The sequence below is a fragment of the Saccopteryx leptura genome, chromosome 5, assembly GCF_036850995.1.
Source record: "Saccopteryx leptura isolate mSacLep1 chromosome 5, mSacLep1_pri_phased_curated, whole genome shotgun sequence".
NCBI lineage: Eukaryota > Metazoa > Chordata > Mammalia > Chiroptera > Emballonuridae > Saccopteryx > Saccopteryx leptura.
This window is the reverse complement of record NC_089507.1, coordinates 132,278,833-132,305,307: the sequence shown is the minus strand read 5'-3', so window position 1 is coordinate 132,305,307 and position 26,475 is coordinate 132,278,833. Positions and strand designations below refer to the sequence as shown.

Genomic DNA, 26,475 nt, shown 5'->3' with positions numbered 1-26,475 from the left:
ATATGTAAATTTGGAGTTCTCCTCCCTGCATTTGGTCCCCTTTCTCATTCTTATCTTGTGGTGTCCTGCTGTCCTGAGCCTGGAATCTCTCTGAGATTCTGCAGATGGTTTCTTTCTTTCTTTCTTTTTTTTTTTTTTTTTTTTTTTTTTTTTTTTTTTTTTTTTTTTTTTTTTTTTTTACAGAGAGAGAGCAAGTCAGAGAGAGGGATAGACAGGGACAGACAGACAGGAACAAAGAGAGATGAGAAGCATCAATCATTAGTTTTTTGTTGCGACACCTTAGTTGTTCATTGATTGCTTTCTCATATGTACCTTGACCGAGGGGCTACAGCAGACTGAGTAACCCCCTGCTCAAGCCAGTGACCTTGGGTCCAAACTGGTGAGCTTTTTTGGTCAAATCAGATGAGCCTGTGCTCAAGCTGGCGACCTCGGGGTCTTGAACCTGGGTCCTCTGCATCCTAGTCCGACGCTCTATCCACCGTGCCACTGCCTGGTCAGGCCGGTTTATTTCTTTACTTCGCTGCAGACTCTTCGTACATAGCTTGAGCTGTAGAGTTCTTGCTCTATTGCGTTCCCTAAGTCTTCCAGAAATATTTTGAATTGTCTACCCACTGATGGTTGCCCCTACCACTCCTATTCCTTTGGTTTAATTCTTTACTCTCCCTGTTATGGTCAGTCTGCCATCATGAATTAGAGAACTCTCACTCCAAGTACTGAAAGCATTTAAAAGATTTATATTTTTATGCACTTTTCAATCCTTTACTTTTTTATCCTTCCTTTAAACAAATCCATCAAACTTTACCAAGGTGTAAAAACCTCATTGCTGTATTAGTTATTTTAAAGTTATGTAAAATGTTTGGTTTATTTGGCCATTCCTGCAAAGAAGAGAATGCAACTTATATCTAGACCTTGTAGCTCTCTTTTCCAGCAGTTCACCTATTTCAGTGCCCCCATTCCCGTTTGCCCCCTTGTGCTGATTCAAAGAGAGGTAGGAGAGTTCAGTAGAGTTTGATTTTCTACTCTTTAGTATCCTTTGAAATTTTGCAACCTTCTAGTTTAGGCCTTTACTTTTCCCATTGCTAACTTTTACTTTTAATTTCTAAAGACTGTTACAGAGAGTTTGGCTGGTATCGTAAGGGGATTTGGGGGAAGCAGGCTTTCTCTGACTTTCCGTTCCCGTTTCCCTTCTTTACAGGGAGAAAGGGACTGAAACATTCAGAGCCTCTGTAGTTATTCCCAGCAAGGGCAAAGCTGTTTTCCTCCTAAGTTATGAAGAGCTCTTGCAGAGGCGACTTGGGAAGTATGAACACGTCATCAGTGTGCGACCCCAGCAGCTGGTGGGAAGGCTGACAGTGGAAGTGAACCTTCTGGAGAATTCAGGCATCACATCGCTAGAGGTGCTGCCTTTACACAACAGTAGGCAGAAGGGCAGCGGGAGAGCAGAAGGTAAGTGGTGCTTGCTGGATACGCTCAGATTTTATGAGGTAACTCGGAGCTGGGTGTTGGCTTTAAAGAAGTCTATAAAACAGATGATACTCCTTCAACAAAGGCTCTGAGTGTTTTCAGGAATCTGAATGATTGTAACAAAACAAAGACAGTGCCCTGTTCAATTTTTTTTTCAAGTCTGGCTTTATCAATAGATTTTAAAAGTATTTAAATTATTTGACACAGTAATCTCACTTCTGGGTCCAAACCTAGATGAAACACCTACAATATTGGAAATGTTATATGCATGAACTGTTAATCCAAATTCGGAGGGACCCGAAATATGGAAGACAGGAGCAAGGTCCATCGTTTACACATCAAAGCTTTATTGTCTAGCTTGGCCAAGCGGCGGGAACTCTGACAGAAATCTGATGGAGAGCGCGCCGGCCCTTTGTTCTACTTAGTTTTTATAGTTTTGTAAGTGGGAAGTACAGAAGAAAAATTGCAATTAGGAGCCCCTTACCACTATTGGTTATAGTCATATGTCCTTTAACATGATAGGACCACATTCAATTTGCAAACCATACATCACTTTGGAGAAAACAAATTTACAAGCCAACACAATGGTAGAAAGATGTCTCTTTACATATTAAAGGCATTCCTATATTATCTAGTGTTTATCTGCTATCTCTCTGTCCAGAGTCACACACTCTTTTACATAGGAGAGGTAGTACAAATGCCTGCAAATGACTCATTGCTATAAGAAAAGGTTTATTTTGGCTTTTCTCTTCCTGCTAGCCATTCACCCCTTTCCCCATAGGTGTGGTGGAATGTCTGGGAATCCATATTTTCCTCCCCTTGCATTTACAATACAATGCCAAGGGCCATCCTGGTTATGCCAATCACACAGTACAGAGACTATTCTCACAATTTCTCTGCATACCTTAATCCAAATTAATAAAATGTTCTCCAAGCCTCCTAAAATATTAATGCTGTAGCCTTTGGTACTTTACAACACCTGCGGGTGAAATGGCTCAGTGGCTCCTCATGAACCTTTTTGATAATATTTGTGGTAGCAAAAACATCTCACATCCTAAATATTCAACCATACAGACATGATTAGTAAAATATGATTATAAACATGATTCAGCATGTTTCAGGAGAAAAAAAAAGGACACATTATATGTACACTATAATGTTAAATATTAATTTGAAAAAAACTAGAAAGTTATATAGGTTTGAGGGATTATGGGGTCATTTTCTAAATATCTGTTTTAAAATTAACAGTTTATATTAAATACTCACTTGTGTTAGGCCTTATCCTATAATACCAGTAAGTCTTGGACATATGGGTCCAAAAACTGCACCAGTATCTGAATAACAAGATTTCAGATCATTGTGATACTGAGGTCAGAGAAATGCTAAGCGATAAGTGGATAGGCAGAATATTAACTCAATCCCTGTGACTGCAAAGAAAGTGGCCCAAGAAATCTACTTCTTTTTTCTTTCTTTTTTTTTAATTTAGAAATTAAATTTAATGGAGTGATATTTATCAATAAGAGTATGTAGGTTTCTGGTGAACATCTCCATGGCATTGGAACTGTTGATTGTGTTGTGTGCTTATTACTAAAAGTCAACTAATTTTCCATCACCATATGTTTGTCCCCCTTTTGCCCCTCTTCCCTGTCCCCTCTTTCTTGTTAATCACTTCAGTTTTATCTATGTCTATGAGTCTCAGTTTTATATCCCATCTATGTGTGAAATCATATAGTTCTTAGCTTTTTCTGATGTACTTATTTCACTTATATAATATTCTCAAGGTCCTTCCATGTTGTTGTAAATGGAAATATATCATCATTTCTTATAGTTTAGTCTTCTTGTGCAAGAAAATTTAGGAATGAGATTTGAAGGCTATTGAACAAATGACTTGACAAATGGAATAAGAGAATGTTGTGATTTAACATAATGCAACAATGACCCTGAAACTACTCCACATGAGAAGTAGTTTACCCTCAAACACTGGCGTGTGTCCTGGTCTGTATGGGACTCAGGTCTTTTGTTATGTGTTAACTCTAAACATTGAATTTGACACACTCAATCCATATCTGATTGAAATTTAAAAATATATATATTATCAAGATATTATTCAGAAATGTCATGAGAGACAATACCCCATTCTTATGTCATATAGGTGGTCGTGTGTATGGTTAATGGATTCTAGTTGTTATTAACTATGTATAACCATGAAAATGTTACCCACGCTCTGTGAGACTCAGCTTGCACATCTGCAAATTAGGGGTGATAACTATCTCTTAGGGTCATTGGGGAGTGTCAGTGTGTATTAAGTGCCTGGCCTAGAGTAAGAGCTTAATAACTGTTAAGTATTGCTATTATCATTATCATCTTATATTTCCTTTTTTTCTTTGCAAATCTTATCACTCTTATTAGATCATAAGTGTGATTTTGAAGACAGGTCTTTGTCTGATTAACCTTTATCTCCTTAAAATGCCTTTTAGAGGGTAGATAACAGTAAAGATTCAAAAATTTGAGAAGAAAAGCAAATAGATAGATATAGATATAGCTAATATGGATATTGGCTAAAACTAATAACAAAGAATATTCTTAAATTTCATTTCTTCCGAATCATAATTTATAGGAATATTTTCCTCTGTATAGCTGTGCAAAGGAGATATGTTTCCAGGGGGAAGATGCTTTGAGAGTTTGTAGGATTTTATAGAGGGTAGGGCAGCTGTACTATGTGTGTGGGGTGAATGCCCAGGATTCATTAGATGTGTCCAGGCCCTTGGAAGGAGATTCTGAGGGTCCTGCTGTAGTAATGAGATGTATGTATGTTTTGCCTAACTTTCAGAATGATGTAACTCTTCAGAGATGTGTGTAAGTGTGGCATGTGTGTTATGTTTGGAGGGGGTATGAGTCATGATTGTTGGCCTGAAAAGTTGCTTACTGTTTACATTCAGGGCCTGAGAGAATCTCAGAGATATTTTTCCAGACCAGTGATCTCTTGGGACATGTTTATTTTTAAGAAAATTGTTTTCCTAGCTCTTTGTAGCAGAGCAGACATTTTTCCTCCAGAGCATGGGGTTTTCACAAGCATGTGAACTAGGCCAGGTGCAGGGGATGGGTTGCCTTTTTGCTCCTATTCCCATCTTTCAGAGTTCAGCTGGTATTGCTTCTGCAAAATGGAAGCTCAGCAGGAGAGGCACAGATGTTGTGATTTTGTCCGGACACTTGCGTGTTTCCAAAAGAAATCAGAATAGAGATCAAACTAGAATTGGCCTCACACCAACATGAACTGTAATAGCATGAATGTGGATCCACGCCAGAACATTCCTCTGAGAGAGCTGGCTGTGTTCAGAAGTCAGACTTCTGGAATTTTTCTAAGCAAATCTCCTCTTTTCATCTTTAGGGAAGCAATTCTAGATAAGGATTGCTGGTGCTAGATACTAGACTCAGCACTTTGCTTGTATCGGTATCTCATTCAATCTTCATAACAACCCTTTTAGGGAGTTTTGTAAAATACTGAGGGTGTGAATTCAAATTCCCAGTCTCTCCCCAGTTATATAAAAATACAAAAAAGAAAATGGTTAAAAACATTGTCACCTGTCTTTAGTACAATTTACTTTCCTGGTGTATCAGGATTGGGCACAGGGTTATTGAACTGTAAATTAACGGGCTTCTTCTCAATCTATAAATTAATTCTGTGAGGTGTCATTTGGAAGCCAAAGCATTATACTTTCTGGATTATTAAAATGTTAACTCATGGACTCAGAACTCATGTAACTCATAGTTCAGAGTCTAAAAGATGACAAGCTACTATACAGTGAAAGACAAGACTCCCTCTCCTGCCCCCACCCTCAGTTCCTCTCCCCTAAAATATGATGAATTATGCAGTCAGTGGAAAGAGTTTGAAATTCAGACTTTCCTGGAACATCCTTGGGGTATGTTATCATCTGAAGGCAGACACTAAGATAGGTATTCCATCTATGTAACTGGTTCAAGGCTGGTTATTTCATTCTCTATGTTAACACCTCAAACTTTCTATTGTCCCATGGCCCCAATCTTACTGCTCTTTTCTGATTATAAATATATTTTGAGAAAAAAAATTGTTTGTGATGAGATCCCTAATGATTAGGAATAAAATAAAATGAAATAAAGTAAGATCTAGGGTACCTTGCCTGTTTTATTCCCTTTTGCTTTACAGCAGTGACTCTCAAACTTGGCAATACCTTTGGAGTCACCTGGAAAGATGAAAAAAAAGACATATAGGTGACTGAGTCCCACATTAAACACCTGAATTAGAAGTTGTCAGGATGAGGCGCAGGTAGCTGTATTTTTAGGTGTAGTATTATATAAATTTATATGAGAAGCTAAGAAACTATATGAGTGCTTTTCACATGTTGATTTATTTGAAAAGCTAAAACATAATGCTGAATAGTTTGTTGTTGTGGTGTTTTTTTTTTTTTTTTTGTTTTCTTTTTTACCATTAAACAGGTATGGTACTATGACTTTCATAGTTTATTCTTTATAATCTTTGCTCTTTAAAGCACAGTTTTATTTATTTTTTATAGAATGTGTTATTTTTTTTATAGAATGTGTTATATTGTTTATTTATTTATTTATTTATTTATTTTTACTTATTCATTTTAGAGAGGAGAGGGAGAGAGAGAGGGAGAGAGGGAGGGAGAGAGAGAGAGAGAGAGGAGAGACAGAGAGAGAGAGAAGGGGGGAGGAGCTGGAAGCATCAACTCCCATATGTGCCTTGACCAGGCAAGCCCAGGGTTTCAAACCGGCGACCTCAGCATTTCCAGGTCAACGCTTTATCCACTGCGCTACCACAGGTCAGGCCAAAGCACAGTTTTATTGAGGTTCAGTTGACATAGCTTAAAATGTACTCATTTTAGGTGTTCAATTCATTGGTTTTTAGGCCATTTGTAGAGTGTGCCGCCATCATCAAAATCCAATTTTAGAACATTTCTATCACTCCACAGAGATCCTGTGCCTCCCTGTTCCCACCACAGTCCCAGGCAACCACTAATCTACTTCCTGATTCTAAAGGTTTCAGATAGCTCTGAGTTTTTTGTTTGTTTTGTATTTTTCTGAAGTGAGAAGCAGAGAGGCAGAGAGACAGACTCCCACATGCGCCCAACTGGGATCCACCTGACATGCCCATGAGGAGGTGATACTCTGCCCATCTTGGGCATTGCTCCATTGCAGCTGGAGCCATTTTAGTGCCCGAGGTGGAGGCCATGGAGCCATCCTCAGTGTCTGGGCCAACTTTACTCCAATAGAGCCTTGGCTGTGAGAGGGGAAGAGAGGTAAAGAGAAAGGAGAGGGAGAAGGGTAAAGAAGCAGATGAGTGCTTCTCCTGTGTGCCCTGACTGGAAATTGAACCCAGGACTTCCATACACCAGGCTGACACTCTACCACTGAGCCAACCAGCCAGGGCCAGATAGCTCTGTTTCTAAAAGCCTTGCAGGTATTTGATGTTCAGTAAATATTGGGAACCCTTACTTTGGACTTCCCAGCAGAATATAGGGACATTAACTATGCTAGCATCTTGACCTACACAAGCCACTTTCTTTTTTTTCAGATAGAGAGAGAGACAGAAAGACGGACAGATAGGAATAGACAGACAGGAAGGGGGAGAGATGAGAAGCATCAACTCTTCATTGCGGCACCTTAGTTGCTCACCGATTGCCCTCCCTTATGTGCCTTGATGGGGTGGGGCTACAGCAGACCAAGTGACCCCTTGCTCAATCCAGCAACCATGGGTTCAAGCTGGTGAGTTGTGCTCAAACCAGATGAACCCGCGCTCAAGCCTGTGACCTCGAGGCCTCTAACCTGTGTCCTCTGCATCCCAGTCTGATGCTCTATCCACTGCTCCACTGCATGGCCAGGCATAAGCCACTTTTCAACTAAAGAATATAATTTCTTTAATTTCCTGGGCCCTCAGAATACTCTGACTTTTGATTCTTTTTTTTTTTAAATAAATTTTTATTAATGGTAATGGGATGACATTAATAAATCAGGGTACATATATTCAAAGAAAACATGTCTAGGTTATTTTGTCATTAAATTATGTTGCATACCCCTCACCCAAAGTCAGATTGTCCTCCGCCACCCTCTATCTAGTTCTCTGTGCCCCTCCCCCTCCCCCTAACTCTCTCCCTCCCTCCCTCCCATGTCCTCCCTCCCCCCACCCCTGGTAACCACCACACTCTTGTCCATGTCTCTTAGTCTCGTTTTTATGTTCCACCAATGTATGGAATCATATAGTTCTTGATTCTTATTAAAATATGTTTTCTTTCTTTCTTTCTTTTCTTTCTTTCTTTCTTTCTTTCTTTCTTTCTTTCTTTCTTTCTTTCTTTCTTTCTTTCTTTCTTTCTTTCTTCTTTCTTTCTTTCTTTCTTTCTCTCTCTCTTCTCCTTCCTTTCTTTCTTCTTTCTTCTTCCTCTCCTTCCTTTCTTCCTTCCTTCCTTCCTTTCTTTCTTCTTCTTTTCTTTCTTTTCTTTTTCTTTCTTTCATCTTTCTTTCTTTCTTTCTTTCTTTCTTTCTTTCTCTCTCTCCTTCTTCCTCCTTTCCTTCCTTCCTTCCTTCCTTCCTTCCTTCCTTCCTTCTCCTTCTTTCTTCTCTTTCTTTCTTTCTTTCTTTTTTCTTATCTTTTCTTTTTTCTTTTTCTTTCTTTCTTTTTTTCTTCCTTTTTTCTTCTTTTCTTCCTTTCTTTCTTTCATTCTTTTCTTTCTTTCTTTCTTTCTTCTTTCATTCTTTCTTTCTTCTTCTTCTTCTTCTTTCCTTTCCTTCCTTCCTTCCTTCCTTCCTTCCTTCCTTCCTTCCTTCCTTTTCTTTTCTTTCTTTCTTCATTTTCTTTTTTCTTTACTTTCTTTTCTTTCTTATATCTTTTTCTCTTTTCTTTCTTTCTTTCTTTCTTTCTTTCTTTCTTTCTTTCTTTCTTTTTTTCAAGTGAGAGGAGGGGAGATAGACAGACTGTTGCATGCACCTTGACCAAGATCCACCTGGCAACCTCTGTCTTGGGCTGATGCTCAAATCAACTGAGCTGTCCTCAGTGCCCAGTATGACACTCGAACCAGTTGGGCCACTACCTATGAGAGGAGAAAAGGGAGAGGAGGGGGAGAGGGAGGGGGAAAGAAGCAGATGGTTGCTTTTCATGTGTGCCCTGACCAGGACTGGAACCTGGGATGTCCATACGCTGGGCAAACACTGTCCACCAAGCCAGCTGCCCAGGGCCTCATTTCTCTTTTTTATCAACATGTTTTTTACCATTAGATACAGGCCAACATAGAACTAATCACACAGTTAGTAGGAAGTAACCATGTCTCACATCCAGCTTCTGCTCATTAACATAGAAACCTGAGGTGGAAAAATACCAACAGGCCATCCCAATGGGGCTAGTGCAGCCTTTCTAATACCACTTTGAGCTCATTGAACTAGGTAGCCCATGTTCTCTTGGAAAAGAGATTATTATTTGGTTCAATCAAACTTGATTATTTGGTGCATTTTGGCGTCAAAAGAGCTTCTCTACTTTCCTCAACTCCAGCACGGCTTCCTGGACCTGTGGGAATCGTTCTGCTCCTCTCACTCTTCCCCCACCACAGGGAGAAGACACTCTCACCTTCGAAGCCTGGCTTAGTGTTTGCCTTCGTTCTGGCTTTTCCACACAGCCTGACTCTAGTTTTCAAACGTTATTTGGCATTATTTCTACCCCTATGTTCCCTGAGACTTTTCTTGGGCTGCTGATTTGTTTCTAAGCTTCCTAGCTGGAGTTCCCGAGAAATCTCAACTCCTCATCTCTGTCAAAACTAGGGGGTCCATGTGATATTAACTTAATTTGACAGTAAAAGAAAGTTTTAGTTTCAGGAATGAGGAAACTTTTCTAACAGTCTTTATGGTTCATCATTGAGGGGTACTTCACACTCAAGAACATAGAAGAAAGACAAAGCATATGAACTTGGCTCTTAAGGAAAAAAGTATTTTAAAAAGGCACCTACAGAATGGGAGAAAATATTTCAAATCATATATCTGATAAAAGTCTAGTGTCCAGAATATGTAATACATTTTTAGAACTCAAATACAGTGGATAGAGCATCATTCTGGAGTGCTGAGGTGACCGTTCCAGCCGGGGTCACCAGCTGGAGCTGGGGTCACTAATCCTGGCACCGCCAACTCAATTCCACAGTTACCAGCTCACCCCTGAGGTCACTGTGTTGAGCCACAGACAGGGCCTGACCCTGAAATAGCCAGTTTGAGCCCAGGACAGGGCATATATTAAAAGTAATCAATGGCACAACTAAGTGGAGCATGAGTTTTTGCTTCGCTCTTTCTCTTTCTCTCTCTCTTCCCCTCCTCTGCTCTCTCAAAAAATAAAATAAAATAAATAAAATAAAATAAAATAAAATCAAATCTGGGCAAAGAACTTAACAGACATTTCTCTAAGATAGATATACAAATGGCCAATAATCATATAAGAAGATATACAAGACCATTAGTCATTAGGGAAACACAAATCAAAAACCACAATGAAGTACTACCTTATACTCACTAGGATGAATATAATAATAAAATAAAACCAGAAAGTGAGTTTTGACAAAAATGTGGTAAAACTGAGACTCTTGTACCTTACTAATGGGAATGTAAAATGATGTAGCCACTGTGGAAAACAGTTCTTTCTTTTTTTTAAAGCAAGAGAGAAAGACAGACAGACTTGGACAGACATGAAGGGAGAGAAATGAGAAGCATCAGCTCATACTTGTGGCCCCCTAGTTGTTCATTGATTGCTTTCTCATATGTGCCTTGCCGGGGGGGGGGGCAGGGCTTCAGCCAAGCCAGTGACCCCTTGCTCAAGCCAGTGACGTTGGGGTTTTTAACCTGGGCCCTCAGCACCCCAAGCCAATGCTCTATCCAATGTGCCACCGCCTGGTCAGGCATGGAAAACAGTTTGATCCTTCCTCAAAAGTTAAACATAGATTTACCATATAACCTAGCAATTTCTCTTAGTATATATACAAAAGAATTCAAAACAGGTACTCAAATGCTTGTACATGAATGTTTATAGCAGCCCTATTTTCTTTCTTTTTTTTTTTTTATAATAATTTTATTTTTTTAATGGGGTGACATCAATAAATCAGGATACATATATTCAAAGATAACAAGTCCAGGTTATCTTGTCGTTCAATTATGTTGCATACCCACCACCCAAAGTCAGATTGTCCTCTGTCACCTTCTATCTTGTTTTCTTTGTGCCCCTCCCCACCCCCTTTCCCTCTCCCATTCCCCCCTCCCCCCCGTAACCACCACACTCTTATCAATGTCTCTTAGTTTCACTATTATGTCCCACCTACGTATGGAATAATACAGTTCCTGTTTTTTTCTGATTTACTTATTTCGCTTCGTATCATGTTATCAAGATCCCACCATTTTGCTGTAAATGTTCCGATGTCATCATTTCTTATGGCTGAGTAGTATTCCATAGTGTATATGTGCCACATCTTCTTTATCCAGTCATCTATTGATGATATAGCAGCCCTATTTTCAATAGCTAAAAGGTGCAAGCAATCTAAATGTCCATTGGTAGATGAATGGATAACCAAATTTGGTATATCCATACAATGGAATATTAGTCACCTATGCAATGGAATGTAGTACTGATACCTGCTACAAGTATGAACCTTAAAAACATTATGCTAAGTGAAAGAAGCCAAACTCAGAAGGTCACACATTTATGATTCCACTGATATGAAATGTCCAGAATGGATAAACCCATAGAGATAGAAAGCAGACTGGAGATGCCAGGGCATGGGGGGGGGGAGGCACGGGGAGGGACTGCTTGACGGTTACAGAGTTTCCTGTGAGGGGTGAATACACTTTAGAACTGAGTGAGATGGTGCCTGCGTGACATTGTGAATTCTTATACTTTCAAGTGGCTCATTCTATGTTATATGAGTTTTACCTCAAAAATATATATAAAATGTGTCTGACCAGGCTGTGGTGCAGTGGATAGAGCATTGGACTGGGATGCGGAGGACCCAGGTTCAAGACCCCAAGGTCGCCAGCTTGAGCGTGGGCTCATCTGCTTTGAGCAAAGCTCACCAGCTTGGAACCAAAGTCACTGGCTTGAGCAAGGGATCACTCGGTCTGCTGTAGCTCCACGGTCAAGGCACATATGAGAAAGCAATCAATGAACAACTAAGGTGTCACAATGAAAAACTGATGATTGATGCTTCTCATCTCCCTCCATTCCTGTCTGTCCCTATCTATCCCTCTCTCTGACTCTCTCTCTGTCTCTGTAAAAAAAAAAAAAAAAAAGTGTGTGTGTGTGTGTGTGTGTGTGTAATGAAAAAACATGTTTTGGTTGTTAAAATCCCACTTCTTCAAGTGCCCTGGAAGTAATATTTGCTGTGCTCTCCAGCAGTTAGCTATGTGTTGTTCTTTTACATGTCTCAGAAGGCATTTAACAGGACTAGGTGGAACTTAACCTATGGATTGCTTTTTACTTGTATCATTCCTATGTAAGCTTTCTATAAAATGTTGACCTTCAGATAATTCTAAAGACCAGGGAAGCTTAATTAGAAAGAAGAGAACCACTCGAAATACAATTTTATCACCTTTTATGTGAAAGTGCAGCTGTCTTTGAGAATAGGTTAATGAGCAGCCACAGGCCCTGCAAGACCAAGTCACCTCTGACTGAAGACAAGCACAATGTCTTGTATTTCAGTAGATGCCCAAGAAGGTCAAATTGAATCTGAATCTGTTTTAAAATCTTACGTTTTTCTTTGGTCTGTTAACCTCATGACTCTGCCTTTTGTTGTGAGGGTTACTAATTGTATTCTAGGTGCCTCGCATGGCGCCTCCCACAGAATGGGTGCTCCTGAGTATTTGTAAAATGAATTTAGGAATAATGGCTACCAGCAATAGAAAGGCTGTTAGGTTCTCAACACTTTCCTGGTTTAAGTTGGTTAATCCTTGCCAGATCTCAAGTATAGATTTTATTTTGTAGTGAAGGAGAGATTAAGAGACAGAATTTGGTTCTAGAAGATTGATTTAAAAAACCTCAAGCTCATCTTTTTTATTATTTACTTTTTTATTTTTTGCCAAGATTGCCTAGTAAATGATAGGATGTTCAGTTAAATTTGAATTTCGGAGAACTGGTATGTCCCATACTAAATTGGTATGTGACATACTAAAATAAGTCATTCATTGTTTATAAGTCAAATTTAACTGGGCATCCTGCCTTTTTATTTGCTAAACCTGGCAGTGCTGCCTTACTGAAGGGCTGTGTTGAGACTGACCTTTCACCCCAGTTTTAGGTCCCTGCTGCTCTGTGTCCATCCCCTGGCTCCGGTGTCCACTCTGCAGCTGGAAGGGCATGGCCCTGTCTGACCTCTGTATATCTGCCAGGGAACACTCTGGTTGTTATGTGTGGGTTTCCAGCATTGTTCAGTGCAGAAATTTTTCAGGTATGAATCATTTGGCTCCATAGATGGCTTTGTTTGGTTTGTTTTTGTTTTTTTTTTTTTTCCGTATTTTTCCGAAGCTGGAAATGGGGAGGCAGTCAGACAGACTCCCGCATGCGCCCGACCGGGATCCACCCAGCATGCCCAGCAGGGGGCGATGCTCTGCCCATCTGGGGTGTCGCTCTGCTGCAACCAGAGCCATTCTAGTGCCTGAGGCAGAGGCCATAGAGCCATCCTCAGTGCCCGGGCCAACTTTGCTCCAGTGGAGCCTCGGCTATGGGAGGGGAAGAGAGAGACAGAGAGGAAGAAGAGGGGGAGGGGTGGAGAAGCAGATGGGCGCTTCTCCTGTGTGCCCTGGCCGGCAATCGAACCCAGGACTCCTGCATGCCAGGCTGACGCTCTACCACTGAGCCAACTGGCTAGGGCCTGGTTTGTTTTTTAATGCCAATATGAGAACCCACTTTATCTTGTTTCTTCTGACATTGTTGTGGTTCTGTCAGGGCCAGCTGTGAGCAGGATGACTCAGAGAGACCCAGGAGGGTGGCCCTCTCTCTTTAACTTGACACTGGTGAGCAACCTACTCTTCTCTAGGAGACCTGTCTTTGTTTCTGCCTTTTTCTTGCTGTCTTAGTTTGGTGTGTGAGGTGGGATGTTGTCTGAGCATATGACACGGACCACCATAACTGTAAATGAAACCAGAGGTTGGTCCAGGGCATGTGACATGGGTTATCAAGAGCATCTACTACACCCACCAAAACACTTTCAAGATGATCCGTTCAAGGGGCTCTTCTATTCATCTCCTCAACTTCATACCAATGTGTTGAGTCATCTCCATGGTATATATTCATAAAGCTTGTCTTGAGTTCTCACTATGTTCCTGGCACTATGCTAAATGCTTGGAACCTAAAAATATCAAAGATGTCACTACAGTTGAAGTTTTTAATTGTGGCAAAAAAATATATAACATTAAATTTACTATCTTAACCCTATTTGGGGTCTATGGGGCCCCACCTGGTGACACTCAGTCTGTGAACAGAAAGACAGACGGGAGGAGAGCTGGGCCCCGCTGACCCCCCCAACACACACACACACACACACACACACACACACACACACACACACACCCACACACACCCACACACCCGGCTTCGGCTCCGGCCCCACACAAGTCTGGGAGCACTCTGTTTCCAGGGGGCGTGGGGCGGGCGGGGTGCAGAAACTCGGAGGCCGGGGAGAGTTTAGTCAACCGCTAGAGAGAGCTGCAGACTGGGGAGAGAAAGAGGGGTGAAGTCGGGGCCGGTAAAACTGTCTCAGACCTCAACCCAGACACACAGCACACTTGAACCCATTTTTAGGGTTCAGAGCCCAAGAAATCCATTCAGACTCTGCAGCTACACAAAGAGAACTAAAAATGAGAAATAAAATAATTAATATAACATAATATAACAAACATAATATAACATGACATGACATGACATGACATAATATGGATACATGTTTGCATGGGAACAGTCATCAGTTAGGTGAAAACAGAAGACTCAGTCGCCAGCCCTAACAGAACAGCCCTCACTGGGCCAGATGGAAAACTAGGCTTTTCTGTGGCTAACCAGTGAGATAGAGATACCCACCCCTCAGCGCCCCTCCAGACTGGGCTCTGCAAGCCACGCCCGACACTCCCCTAGAGCTTGGACCACCAAGCGCCTTCTCATTTCTTTTTCAAATTTTAAAAATATTTTAAAATTACAATTTACATTCGATATTACTTTGTATTAGTTTTAGTTGTAAGCCATAGTGCTTAGTCAATTATATACTTTACAAAGTGTCCCCCTGATATTTACAGTACCCACCATGCATAGTTATTACAACAGTATTGCCTATATTTCTTATGCTGTACTTTATACCCCCATGACTGTTTTGTAACTTTCAAACTGTATATCTCAACCTCTTCACCTTCATCTTAGTTCAGTAGTGTTGTTTATTCACATTGTTATGCAACTAATCTTCAGAAATTTTTCATCTTCCCAAACTGAAATTCTATGTCTGTTCAACAACAACTCCCAATTCCCCCTTCTCCCAGCCTCTGGCAACCGCTGTTCTACTTTCTGTCTCTATGAATCTGGCTACTCTAAGAACCTCATAGAAGTGGAATTACACAATATTTGTCTTTTTGTGATTGGCTTATTTCACTTAGCATGATGGCCTCAAGGTTTATCCATATTGTGGCATATGACAGAATATCCTTCCTTTTTATGGCTGAATAACATTTCATGGCATGTATAGAACACATTTTGTTCATCCATTTATCTATTGAAGGACCCTCGAGTTGCTTCACTTCTTGGCTATTGTGAATAATGCTACTATTAACATGGAGTATAGGAGCTTTGAAATCTTGCTTTTAGTTCTGTTGGGTATACACCCCAAAAGTAGATTGCTGGATCACATGAGAGTTCTTTTTTAAAATTTTTGATGAACTGCCATACTGTTTTTGACGTCCCTATTACATTTTACATTTATAACAATGCACAAGGCTTCCAATTTTTCTATATCCTCGCCAACAACTTGTTATTTTCTGATTTTGTTTTGGTTTTTTTCTGTAGTGGCCATCCTAATGGGTGTGTAGAGTTGGCAGTTTTGAATAATAAAAGGAGAAAACTCTCTGTCAGGTTGAATCTATGAAAGGACACCCAGGTTTTCTAAATGACTCCGCCGTTTTGCCTGCATGCATGAGGACAATGTAAAGGAATTTGACAGAAGTCTTTTGATACTCCTTTGTTCTAGCACCGCTCTTTGGGGCCTCCATTCCATTCAGTTTCAAGTACTTAGAGCACCAGTTTCAAGTACTTGAGGTCTTCAGTGGACACAAAATGCTATTGCGGAGGGGCAATGTGTGTTTCTAGGGGCTGCTTTTAGAATGTGTTAGGTAATTATATTGTTTTCAGGCATAGTTCTCTGAGAAGAAAAAAAATAGCACTGGGTAAGTAGTGAAGAAAACTAATTTGCTAAGAAATATGGGCAAACGCCACTTAACTATAAAGTGATAAAGTTCAATTTGAACTTCTTCAGCTGTAAATTTACATTTTTATTCTATGCTGCTGTCACATCTATAATGATGCCGTTTTTCCTAAAGGATGTAAAATATCAAATATTAATATAGGGAAAGAAGCGGTAGAGCGTCGGCCCGGCGTGCAGGAGTCCTGGGTTCGATTCCCAGCCAGGGTGCACAGGAGAGGTACCCATTTGCTTCTCCACCCCTCCCCCTCTCCTTCCTCTCTGTCTCTCTCTTCCCCTTCCGCAGCGAGGCTCCATTGGAGCAAAGATGGCCCGGGTGCTGGGGATGGCTCTGTGGCTCTGTGGCCTCTGCCTCAGGCGCTAGAATGGCTCTGGATGCAACAGAGCGACGCCCCAGAGGGGCAAAGCATGCCCCCTGGTGGGCATGCCGGGTGGATCCCGGTCGGGCGCATGCGGGAGTCTGTCTGACTGCCTCCCCGTTTCCAGCTTCGGAAAAATGAAAAAAAAAAATCTCCCTAAAGCTCAAAACCCTAAAGAAAAAAAATATATAGGGAAGAAAACCCCCTTCCAATAGAAAAACAATAAAAAAACAATTCATATAATAAGGGATGTATGAAGGTGTTTAATTATTCCAAGTTCTTTCCCTTCTTCATTGCCGGAACATTACCAGTTTCTTTCTCCTGAAAACTAGCCAGTGTTTTCTTTTTTTAAATTGAGCTATAAAGGCATATCACATTATATAGGTTCAGGTGTACAACATAATGACTTGATATTTGCATATGTTACAAAATGGTTACCATAAAGTCTAGTTAAGATCCATCACCACATATTGTTACAGAATTTTTTCTTCTGATGAGAACTTTTAAGATCTACTTTCTTAGCAACTTTCAAATATGCAATACAGTATTATTAAGTATAATCACCATGCTGAATGTTATATCTATGTCCCTTTTAATACTCTGCTGATTTGCTTGAATTGTGTCTTTATTGCTACCATCAAAGGGTAGTTGCCCAGTTATTCACAGTATTTTTGACTGCCATATATTTAAGAAATCTCCCCACTGGAGCCCAGGTGAGTGAACAGGTTACATAAGCAAACAGGTAATTAATCTTTTCTCCAAGGGGAATAAGCAGGCACTGTTTGTTTGAAAATCTTTCTGTAAAATCATCAGGTGTTGGCTACGTTTCTCCAACTGTAGACAACACCAAGGGCCTCGGGAAACAGAGGCCAGGAAATCCCTCTGTCAGATAGCCCAAAGGGGCGTGGCTTCCAGCTGATGTCCTTACGTGTGGTTCTTTGCTTCTTAATCTTTTCACCTTTAGACTTTTTTTTTAATAATTTTATTTTTTTAATGGGGCGACATCAATAAATCAGGATACATATATTCAAAGATAACATGTCCAGGTTATCTTGTCGTTCAATTATGTTGCATACCCACCACCCAAAGTCAGATTGTCCTCTGTCACCTTCTATCTAGTTTTCTTTGTGCCCCTCCCCCTCCCCCTTTCCCTCTCCTTCTCCCCCCTCCCCCCATAACCACCACACTCTTATCAATGTCTCTTAGTCTCACTTTTATGTCCCACCTACGTATGGAATAATGCAGTTCCTGTTTTTTTCTGATTTACTTATTTCACTTCATATAATGTTATCAAGATCCCACCATTTTGCTGTAAATGATCCGATGTCATCATTTCTTATGGCTGAGTAGTATTCTATAGTGTATATGTGCCACATTTTCTTTATCCAGTCATCTATTGACGGGCTTTTTGGTTGTTTCCATGTCCTGGCCACTGTGAACAATGCTGCAATGAACATGGGGCTGCATGTGTCTTTACGTATCAATGTTTCTGAGTTTTTGGGGTATATACCCATTAGAGGGATTGCTGGGTCATAAGGTAGTTCTATTTTCAGTTTTTTGAGGAACCACCATACTTTCTTCCATAATGGTTGTACTACTTTACATTCCCACCAACAGTGTATGAGGGTTCCTTTTTCTCCACAGCCTCTCCAACATTTGCTATTACCTGTCTTGTTGATAATAGCTAATCTAACAGGTGTGAGGTGGTATCTCATTGCAGTTTTGATTTGCATTTACCTTTAGACATTTTTAAATAGCAGTTGGCTTCTTTTTTTCCCTATGGGGTTGTCTAGGAAGAGAATGTTTACTTGTGAATAACATCCATGTTCTGGGGCAAAACTAAGAGCATATGTTCTGTTCTCTTCGTCATTTACATAAAATATATGAAGTGCGTTGTCATTACCAGGTAGAATTGATGGAGGAATGTTTAATAACACTTGAGTGCATGCTTCCTAACCTTATGTTGACTCCTTGGAGAATCTGGTGAAATCTATGAACACTTTTTCCAGAAAAAATTAACATGTATGTTTTCATGTAAAGTTCTGTATATACTTTTAAGAAGCTCTTGGGAAGCTACTAACTGCATTATACTTTATAAAGATTGTTCTCTATAAAAACATTCTTAAATTCCTGTTATGAATGTTTATTATGATTTGCCTTTTTTTCTGTCCAAATAATGATGATTTGTTTTTACTGAGTTCCCAGTGATGTAGCAAAACCTGTTGTGGCAAAATGTAAATTGTATGTTATAAAAGAGTTATTTTAAACTAGTGATTTGCCTTTTGTCCTAGACAGAGAGGCCAAGAAGTTACTTCTGAAGGGGATAAGGCTGGGGGCTAGTATGTGTTCAGCACCTACTATGTGCCATGCCTTAAGCTCAGTTTCTTATACGTGTGTGATCTCAATTCTGACAATGATTCTATGATGCAGTTTACTCCAGTTTAACAGATGTGGAACTGAAGCTAGAGATAATAAGTCAGTCATTTTGAGTCTGTCACACTTTCTTCAATTTTATGTGGCCTCTAAAATAACACATATTCTTATTCAGAAAATATTGGGCTTTAGACAGGAAGAGGGCATCATGGGGATGCCCTGACCCTAGAATCAGGGAACAGTGGGTGGAGAGAAAGCGGTTAGCGCATCCCACTGAGAACACCCTGGAGGCAGTTGTATGCCACCAACGGTGGTTGTGCACGAGACCACAGATGCCTGGGTGAAAACAGAAAGATGACATTAGAAGACTTCAGCTCCTTTCAATTCAGAGCAAGTGCCTCCCTATTGCCCCTCACCAAATGGGCAGGAAGGAGAAAAACTGACAGGAGGAAAAGATACACTGCTCACAAAAATTAGAGGATCAGGGAATGTGGGGATACTCCAGTGCTTTCAGTCTTTTGTACAGTGCACTTTCACCAATGAAATAAAAGGTGGTTTTGCATCTCATTTTCATAATCGAACAACTTTCTTTGACTTGTTGTTTGCTTTTCTGATGTTCTTGTTTAATAAAAAAAAATCAAATGCTTTTTTTTCATCGCTTCATATTCATTTTGAAATATCCCCTAAGTATATCTGAGTTCTCATTGGAGAAGCAGGTCAGATTCTCACTCTTTTGGTCTGCTCCTAACCTCTTCCCTTGCACTCTTCATTAGCTTTAGAACATATTCCATGACTGCTGAGGGCCCTGCTAATAAAGCTCATTGTGCTTTTGAACTATTTTGCGGGCATCACTAGCATGAATCCCAATTCACAGTAAGGAAAAGCTGAATAGTCTCATTCTGCTTTGGGATTTTGGTTAGTAATGCTGCAGCAGACTATACTAACCTCATTGATTAAAAATTTTATTTCCTGCCTGACCGGGCGGTGGCGCAGTGGATAGTGCATCGGACTGGGATGCAGAAGACCCAGGTTCGAGACCCCAAGGTTGCCAGCTTGAGCGAGGGCTCATCTGGTTTGAGCAAAAGCTTTCCAGCTTGAGCCCAAGGTCGCTGGCTTGAGCAAGGGGTTACTCGGTCTGCTGAAGGCCCGCGGTCAAGGCATGTATGAGAAAGCAATCAATGAACAACTAAGGTGTTTCAACGCTCAATGAAAAACTAATGATTGATGCTTCTCATCTCTCCGTTCCTGTCTGTCTGTCCCTGTCTATCCCTCTCTCTGACTTTCTGTCTCTGGAAAAAAAAAAATTTATTTCCTCCTCTACTAAAAAGAGGATTTTGTTTTCTAGAGAGATTATTCTGAAATATTTCCCAGGCAACTTTTTTTCTTCCCGATAGGGAGTAGAAAATTCACTGATACATTGACTCTCTGGTACTTAATGGGTGGAAGTCAGCTTCAGGAGCTAGGCCTCCCAGTGAGTGACCAAACTGGGAGTCAATCCACAGTGGGGGCATAAAAAACAAGCCCATTTAGAGGAATCTCATGAATTTTTATCATGAACTGGCAAACATTAGAGGTCAATAGGAAACCAAAATAATAATACACTATCCTTTCTCATGGCTTATATCAAAGAGCCTCCTCAAATGAATTATGAAGAGAGAAATTATACTTTTTAATACTCAGTGCTTTCATTCAACAATGAATGGTATTAATTCAGGATAGGCAAAAAGAGCATTTCAATGAGATTTGAAACAAGAAAAAGTTGGTACATGCTGATGGTATAAAGAGTCCAATCTAATTACAATAATATAAAATGTTAGTGCCACCCAATTACATACATCAAAAACATGTGACCATTGTCTCCGTTCAAGAGCCAGAATCACCTGGAAAACTTGCTAAAATAGTGCTTTCTGAGTCCCATCTCCAGAGTTTCTGATTCAGTTTGAAGGTGGGCCCAAGGATTTGTGTTTCTAGTAAGTTTCCCAATGACACTGATGCTGCTGGTCCAAGCCCACACTGTCGGAAATGCTTGACACCATCCCTGCAGATGACTGGGTCACCCAGCATTGGCTCCAACACTTCTGCTGAGATCAAGTGACAGTGACCTCTGTTAACAGAATATCTTTCTTAGAGCTGTCACTGGTACTGCATGAAAAGTGCTTCCTGGTAACTATACCCAGTGTGATTTATGTCAACTGGAATTACTCTGAGTACAATTCATATATTCTCTTAAACTCCCAATGACTTTAAATTTTTTTAAGATTTGGAGTATACATAGAATAAAGTATATACATCTTATATGTACAGCTTGATGAATTTTTACATATGTATATACCTGTACAACTACTTCTGAGTCAAGGCATGGAGTGTTTCCATCACCCCAAAAGGCTACATTATACTCCTTCCCAGTCAGTCCTTACCCTTGCCCCAAGGTAACCACTACAATTGCTACGGATAAGTTCTGTGGCTCATAAGCTTTATGTTAATGGAAGCGTAGAGAATACCATATTTTCCTATGTATAAGACGCACAGATTTCTGAAAATTTTGGGGTCTAAAAACTTGGTGCGTCTTATACGGTAGTTGTAGATTTTTTTACTTGCATTTCCCGCTTTTTTGCACTTGTTTTTGTGCTCACTGTTGAAGACAGTGATTTGTCATCAGACACAGGTGAGGACAAGCTAATGGAGTTTTGACAGTAATGAGGAGTTGTATGAATTTTATGATGAATAAAACTTGAGTTCAATAACTTTATGTAATACATTTTTTTTTCTTCAAATTTTGGGCCCCCAAATTAAGGTGTGTCTTATACATGGGGAAATGTGGTATACACTTTTAAAAAAATATTATTTGTATTTATAGTTTTATTTTATTTTTAAAGGAAGACTTTTGAGGAAGTACTGTTTTTCTTTTTCACTGATACACTTTAGAAGGAAAGAGAGAGAGAGAAATATCAGCTCGTTGTTCCACTTAGTTGTTCTAATTAGTTGTGCATTCATTGATTACTTCTTGTATGACCCTGACCGGGCATCAAACCCGCAACCCCAGTGTGCTGGGATGACACTTTATCCATTGAGCCACCTGACCAGGGCTATACTCTTTTTTATGTTTTACTTAAAATGACTGTAAGGTTTAATCATGCTGTAAACAGCAGTGGTTCTTTTCTTTTCGTTGCTTGTTGTATCACAAGTTTGACATGTTGTATTGTCTTCCATTTAATTCCCTGACCCTTCTATTTTTTAGATATTTTACGTTCATCATATATAGTATTAGCTAGCATGACTGCTTACCATTAATCAAAATGATGCTAAGTACATTACATCATTTGATCTTTTCAACAGTGAGTTTGGTAGGCCATTAATCCATTTTATAGATGAAATAACCCAGGCTCAGCAACTCTCCCAAAGCCTTGTAGATAATAAGAGGTTAAACCAGTACTGAAAGCAGGTCCTTCTCATTCATTTATGATACTGAGTTCTTAGCTAGTGTATTATCATGCCTCTCACTCTTGGTGCTTTACCAATAATCACCAATGAAAGGAAAGATTGACTCCAGAGAACTAGCAAGTTTCCTTCTGTTTCAAGAACCTTTCCATTTTCAGTCTCTTTTTCCTGTCTTGATTCTAAGACATGTCAACCAAGCTGGTGAATTGGACGCTGGCATTTGTCAATGTGCCATCGAGATTTTTCCAACTCCTTTTTCAGAAGAACAAGCCCATACAACTGTCTTTCTATAGGAATAAACTTTCCTATTTGCTAGCTCTCTGGTCACTCTCAAAATTTTTGCCCTCGATAAGTGCAAATAACAGAGGACTTAGTTTTTCTCTGTGGTTCCTGTTAAGGTTACACCTAAATTGTTTCTGAAAAATAATTGTCTGTTCTGTTGAAGAAAATGTTTTAAACTTCCTTTGATTTTAACGTCTAATAAAACTTTAGCAGAATGAAGTTTATTATTGAACACAACTTACTATGAATAAATTATGCCTCGTTTCCTTTTTTTTTTTTTTTTTTTTGCTAATTATGGATGGAAAGTTGCTGGTCAGCTTACTCCATGGTATCAACATGGATAGATTTAGAAAGATGATTGGATGCTTTGCATTAGTTTTAAGCCTGGTTTTGATTTAGTATCTGGATAAACAGTTTCCATATATACTGATGTTTATGAATTTTCCATTTTCTTTTTTTTACTGAATTCATTGGGGTGACAATGGTTAATAAAACCATTCAAGTTTCAAGTGTACAGCCCAATGAAACATCACCTGCATGCTGCGTCATGCACTCACCCCCCACAGTCAAGTCTCTTTCCACCCCCATTTCTCCCCCCTTTGTCACTCTCCCTCCCCACCTCCCTTTCCTTCTGGCTACCACCACACTGTTGTCTGTGTCTCTATGTGTCTATATATATATATAATTCCTTTACCTTTTTAAAAGCCAGTCCGCAACTCCCCTGGCCCTCTGACAGCTGTCAGTCTGTTCTATGTATCTATGCTTCTGTTTCTATTTTGTTATTTTGTTGATTAGATTTCAAATATAAGTGAGATCATATGGTACTTGTCTTTCTCTGACTGGCTTATTTCACTTAGCATAATAATTTCCAGGTCCATCCATGCAGTTGTAAAAGGTAAGATTTTCTTTTTTTACAGCTGATTAGTATTTTATTGTGTAAATGTACCACAGCTTTTTTTTTTTTTTTTTTTTTTTGTATTTCTCTGAAGCTGGAAACAGGGAGGCAATCAGACAGACTCCTGCATGTGCCTGACCCGGGATCCACCCAGCATGCCCAGCAGGGGGCGATGCTCTGCCCCTCTGGGGCGTCGCTCTGCTGCAACCAGAGCCATTCTAGCACCTGAGGCAGAGGCCACAGAGCCATCCTCAGTGCCCGGGCCAACTTTGCTCCAATGGAGCCTTGGCTGCGGGAGGGGAAGAAAGAAACAGAGAAGAAGGAGAGGGGGAGGGTGGAGAAGCAGATGGGAGCTTCTCCTGTGTGCCCTGGCCAGGAATTGAACCCAGGACTCCTGCATGCTAGGCCGACGCTCTACCACTGAGCCAACCGGCCAGGGCCTCCACAGCTTTTTTATCTACTCATCTACTGATTGGCACTTGGGCTATTTCCAGATCTTGGCTATTGTAAATAATACTGCAATAAACATGGGGGTGCATGTCTTCTTTTGAATGAGTGTTTTGGTTTTCTTTGGATGTATTCTTAGAAGTGGAATTGCTGAGTCAAAATGTAGTTCCACTTTTAATTTTTTGATGAAAAAAAAATTATATATATATAGTGGCTGTACCAGGCTGCTTTCCCACCAAAAGTCCATGAGGGTTTCCTGTTCTCCATGTCCTAGTCAGCACTTATTGTTTGTTGATTAATTAATGATCGCTAAGAGTACAGGGATTACCAGGAGGAAGGGGGATGTGGAGGAGGGGAAAGGAGTGGGGCGAAGGATGTAAAGAAGGACAAATATAAGGTGACAGAAAATGATTTGACTTTGGGTGATGGGTACACAACATAATTGATTGTTCAAATGATGTCGAGATATTTACCTGAGATCTATGTACTCTTGTTGATCAATGTCACCCTCTTAAATTTAATTTTCTAAATAAAAAAAAAAATGATAGCCATTCTGACAGCAGTAAGGTGATACCTCATTATGGTTTTAGTTTGCATCTCTCTAATGATTTGTGACATTGAGCATCTTTTCATATGTCTATTAGTCATCTGAAATTCCTCTTTGAAGAAGTGTTTATTCAAATCCTTTGCCCATTTTTTTAACTGGGTTGTTTGTCTTCTTGGTGTTAAGTAATATAAGTTCTTTATATATTTTGGAAATTAACCCCTTATCAAATGAATCATTGTCAAATATGTTCTCCCATGCAATGGGTTGTCTTTTCATTTTGTTGATGTTTTCTTTTGCTGTGCAGAAGTTTTTTAGTTTGATGTAGTCCCATTGTTTATTTTTTCTTTTGTTTTCCTTGCCCGAGGAGATGTATTGGCAAAAATATTACTAAGAGGTATGTCTGAGATTTTACTGCTTATGTTTTCTTCTAGGATTTTTGTGGTTTTATGACTTTCATTTAAGTCTTTCATTAATTTTGAGTTTATTCATGTGAATGATACAAGTTGGTGGTCTAGTTTCATTTTTTGCATGTATGTGTCCAATTTTCCTAACACCGTTTATTGAAAAGACTGTCTTTATTGCATGTTCTTGCCACCTTTGTTAAATATTAATCAAACAGAAAGGTGTGGGTATATATCTGGGCTATCTGTTCTGTTCCACTAATATATATGCCTGTTCTTATGCCAGTACCAGGCTGTTTTAATTATAATAACTTTGTAGTATAGTTTGATATCAGGTAGTGTAATACCTCCAACTTTGTTCTTTCTCAAGATTGTTGAAACTATTCAGGGTCTTTTCTGGTTCAATATAAATTTATGGAATATTTGTTCTAGATCTGTGAATATGCCATTGGTATTTTAATAGGAATTGTATTGAATCTATAGATTGCTTTGGGTAGTATGGACATTTTAATGATGTTAATTCTTCCAATCCATGAACATGATATATGTTTTCATTTATTTGTATCTTTCTCATTTTCTTTCATCAGTATCCAATACTTTTTTGAATATAGATCTTTTTACCTCCTTGGTGAAATATATTTCTAGGTACCTTATATTTTATTGCAATAGTAAGTGGGAGTGTTTGTTAATTTCTCTTTCTGATAGTTCATTATTGGTGTATAAAAATGCCACAGATTTCTGAATATTAATTTTGAATTCTACCAAATTCAATTCAACAAATTTTGAATTCAACAAATTTACCAAATTTGTTTATCAGTTCTAATATATTTTTTTTTTTCATTTTTCTTAAGCTGGAAACAGGGAGAGACAGTCAGACAGACTCCCGCATGCACCCGACCGGGATCCACCCGGCATGCCCACCAGGGGGCGACACTCTGCCCACCAGGGGGCGATGCTCTGCCCATCCTGGGCGTCGCCATGTTGCGACCAGAGCCACTCTAGCGCCTGAGGCAGAGGCCACAGAGCCATCCCCAGCGCCCGGGCCATCTTTGCTCCACTGGAGCCTTGGCTGAAGGAGGGGAAGAGAGAGACAGAGAGGAAAGCGCGGCGGAGGGGTGGAGAAGCAAATGGGCGCTTCTCCTGTGTGCCCTGGCTGGGAATAGAACCCGGGTCCTCCGCACGCTAGGCCGACGCTCTACCACTGAGCCAACCGGCCAGGGCCAGTTCTTATATTTTTTGATGGGGGATCTTTAGGGTTTTCTATGTACAGTATCATGCCACCTATAAATAATGACAATTTTACTTCCTTTTTTCCAATTTGGATGCCTTTTATTTCTTCTTGTCTGATTGCTATGGCTAGGACTTCCAGTACAATATTGAATAAGAGTGGTGAAAGGGGACATCCTTGTTTTGTTCCGGATCCTATGGGAAACACTTTGGGTTTTTACCCATTGAGTATGATATTGGCTATGAGTTTGTCATATATGGCATTTATTATGTTGAGGTACGATCCCTGTGGTCCCACTTAGCTGAAAGTTTTTTTTTTTTTTTTAATAATTTTATTTTTTTAATGGGGCGACATTAATAAATCAGGATACATATATTCAAAGATAACATGTCCAGGTTATCTTGTCGTTCAATTATGTTGCATACCCATCACCCAAAGTCAGATTGTCCTCTGTCACCTTCTATCTTGTTTTCTTTGTGCCCCTCCCCCTCCCCCTTTCCCTCTCCCTCTCCCCCCTCCCCCTGTAACCACCACACTCTTATCAATGTCTTTTGGTCTCACTTTTATGTCCCACCTACATAA

The 26,475-nt window shown here is 39.9% G+C and overlaps 1 protein-coding gene across 2 annotated transcripts in view; it reads left to right on the top strand.

Annotated features, from left to right (window-relative positions):
• Window positions 1-26,475, top strand: part of ITIH5 (inter-alpha-trypsin inhibitor heavy chain 5) — a 103,477-nt gene that overhangs the window by 20,390 nt on the left and 56,612 nt on the right. For both annotated transcript variants that reach the window (XM_066384861.1, XM_066384860.1), the window contains one exon: window positions 1,196-1,446. In XM_066384861.1, coding sequence (XP_066240958.1) covers window positions 1,196-1,446 — 251 coding nt within the window. The remainder of the gene's footprint in view (window positions 1-1,195; window positions 1,447-26,475) is intronic.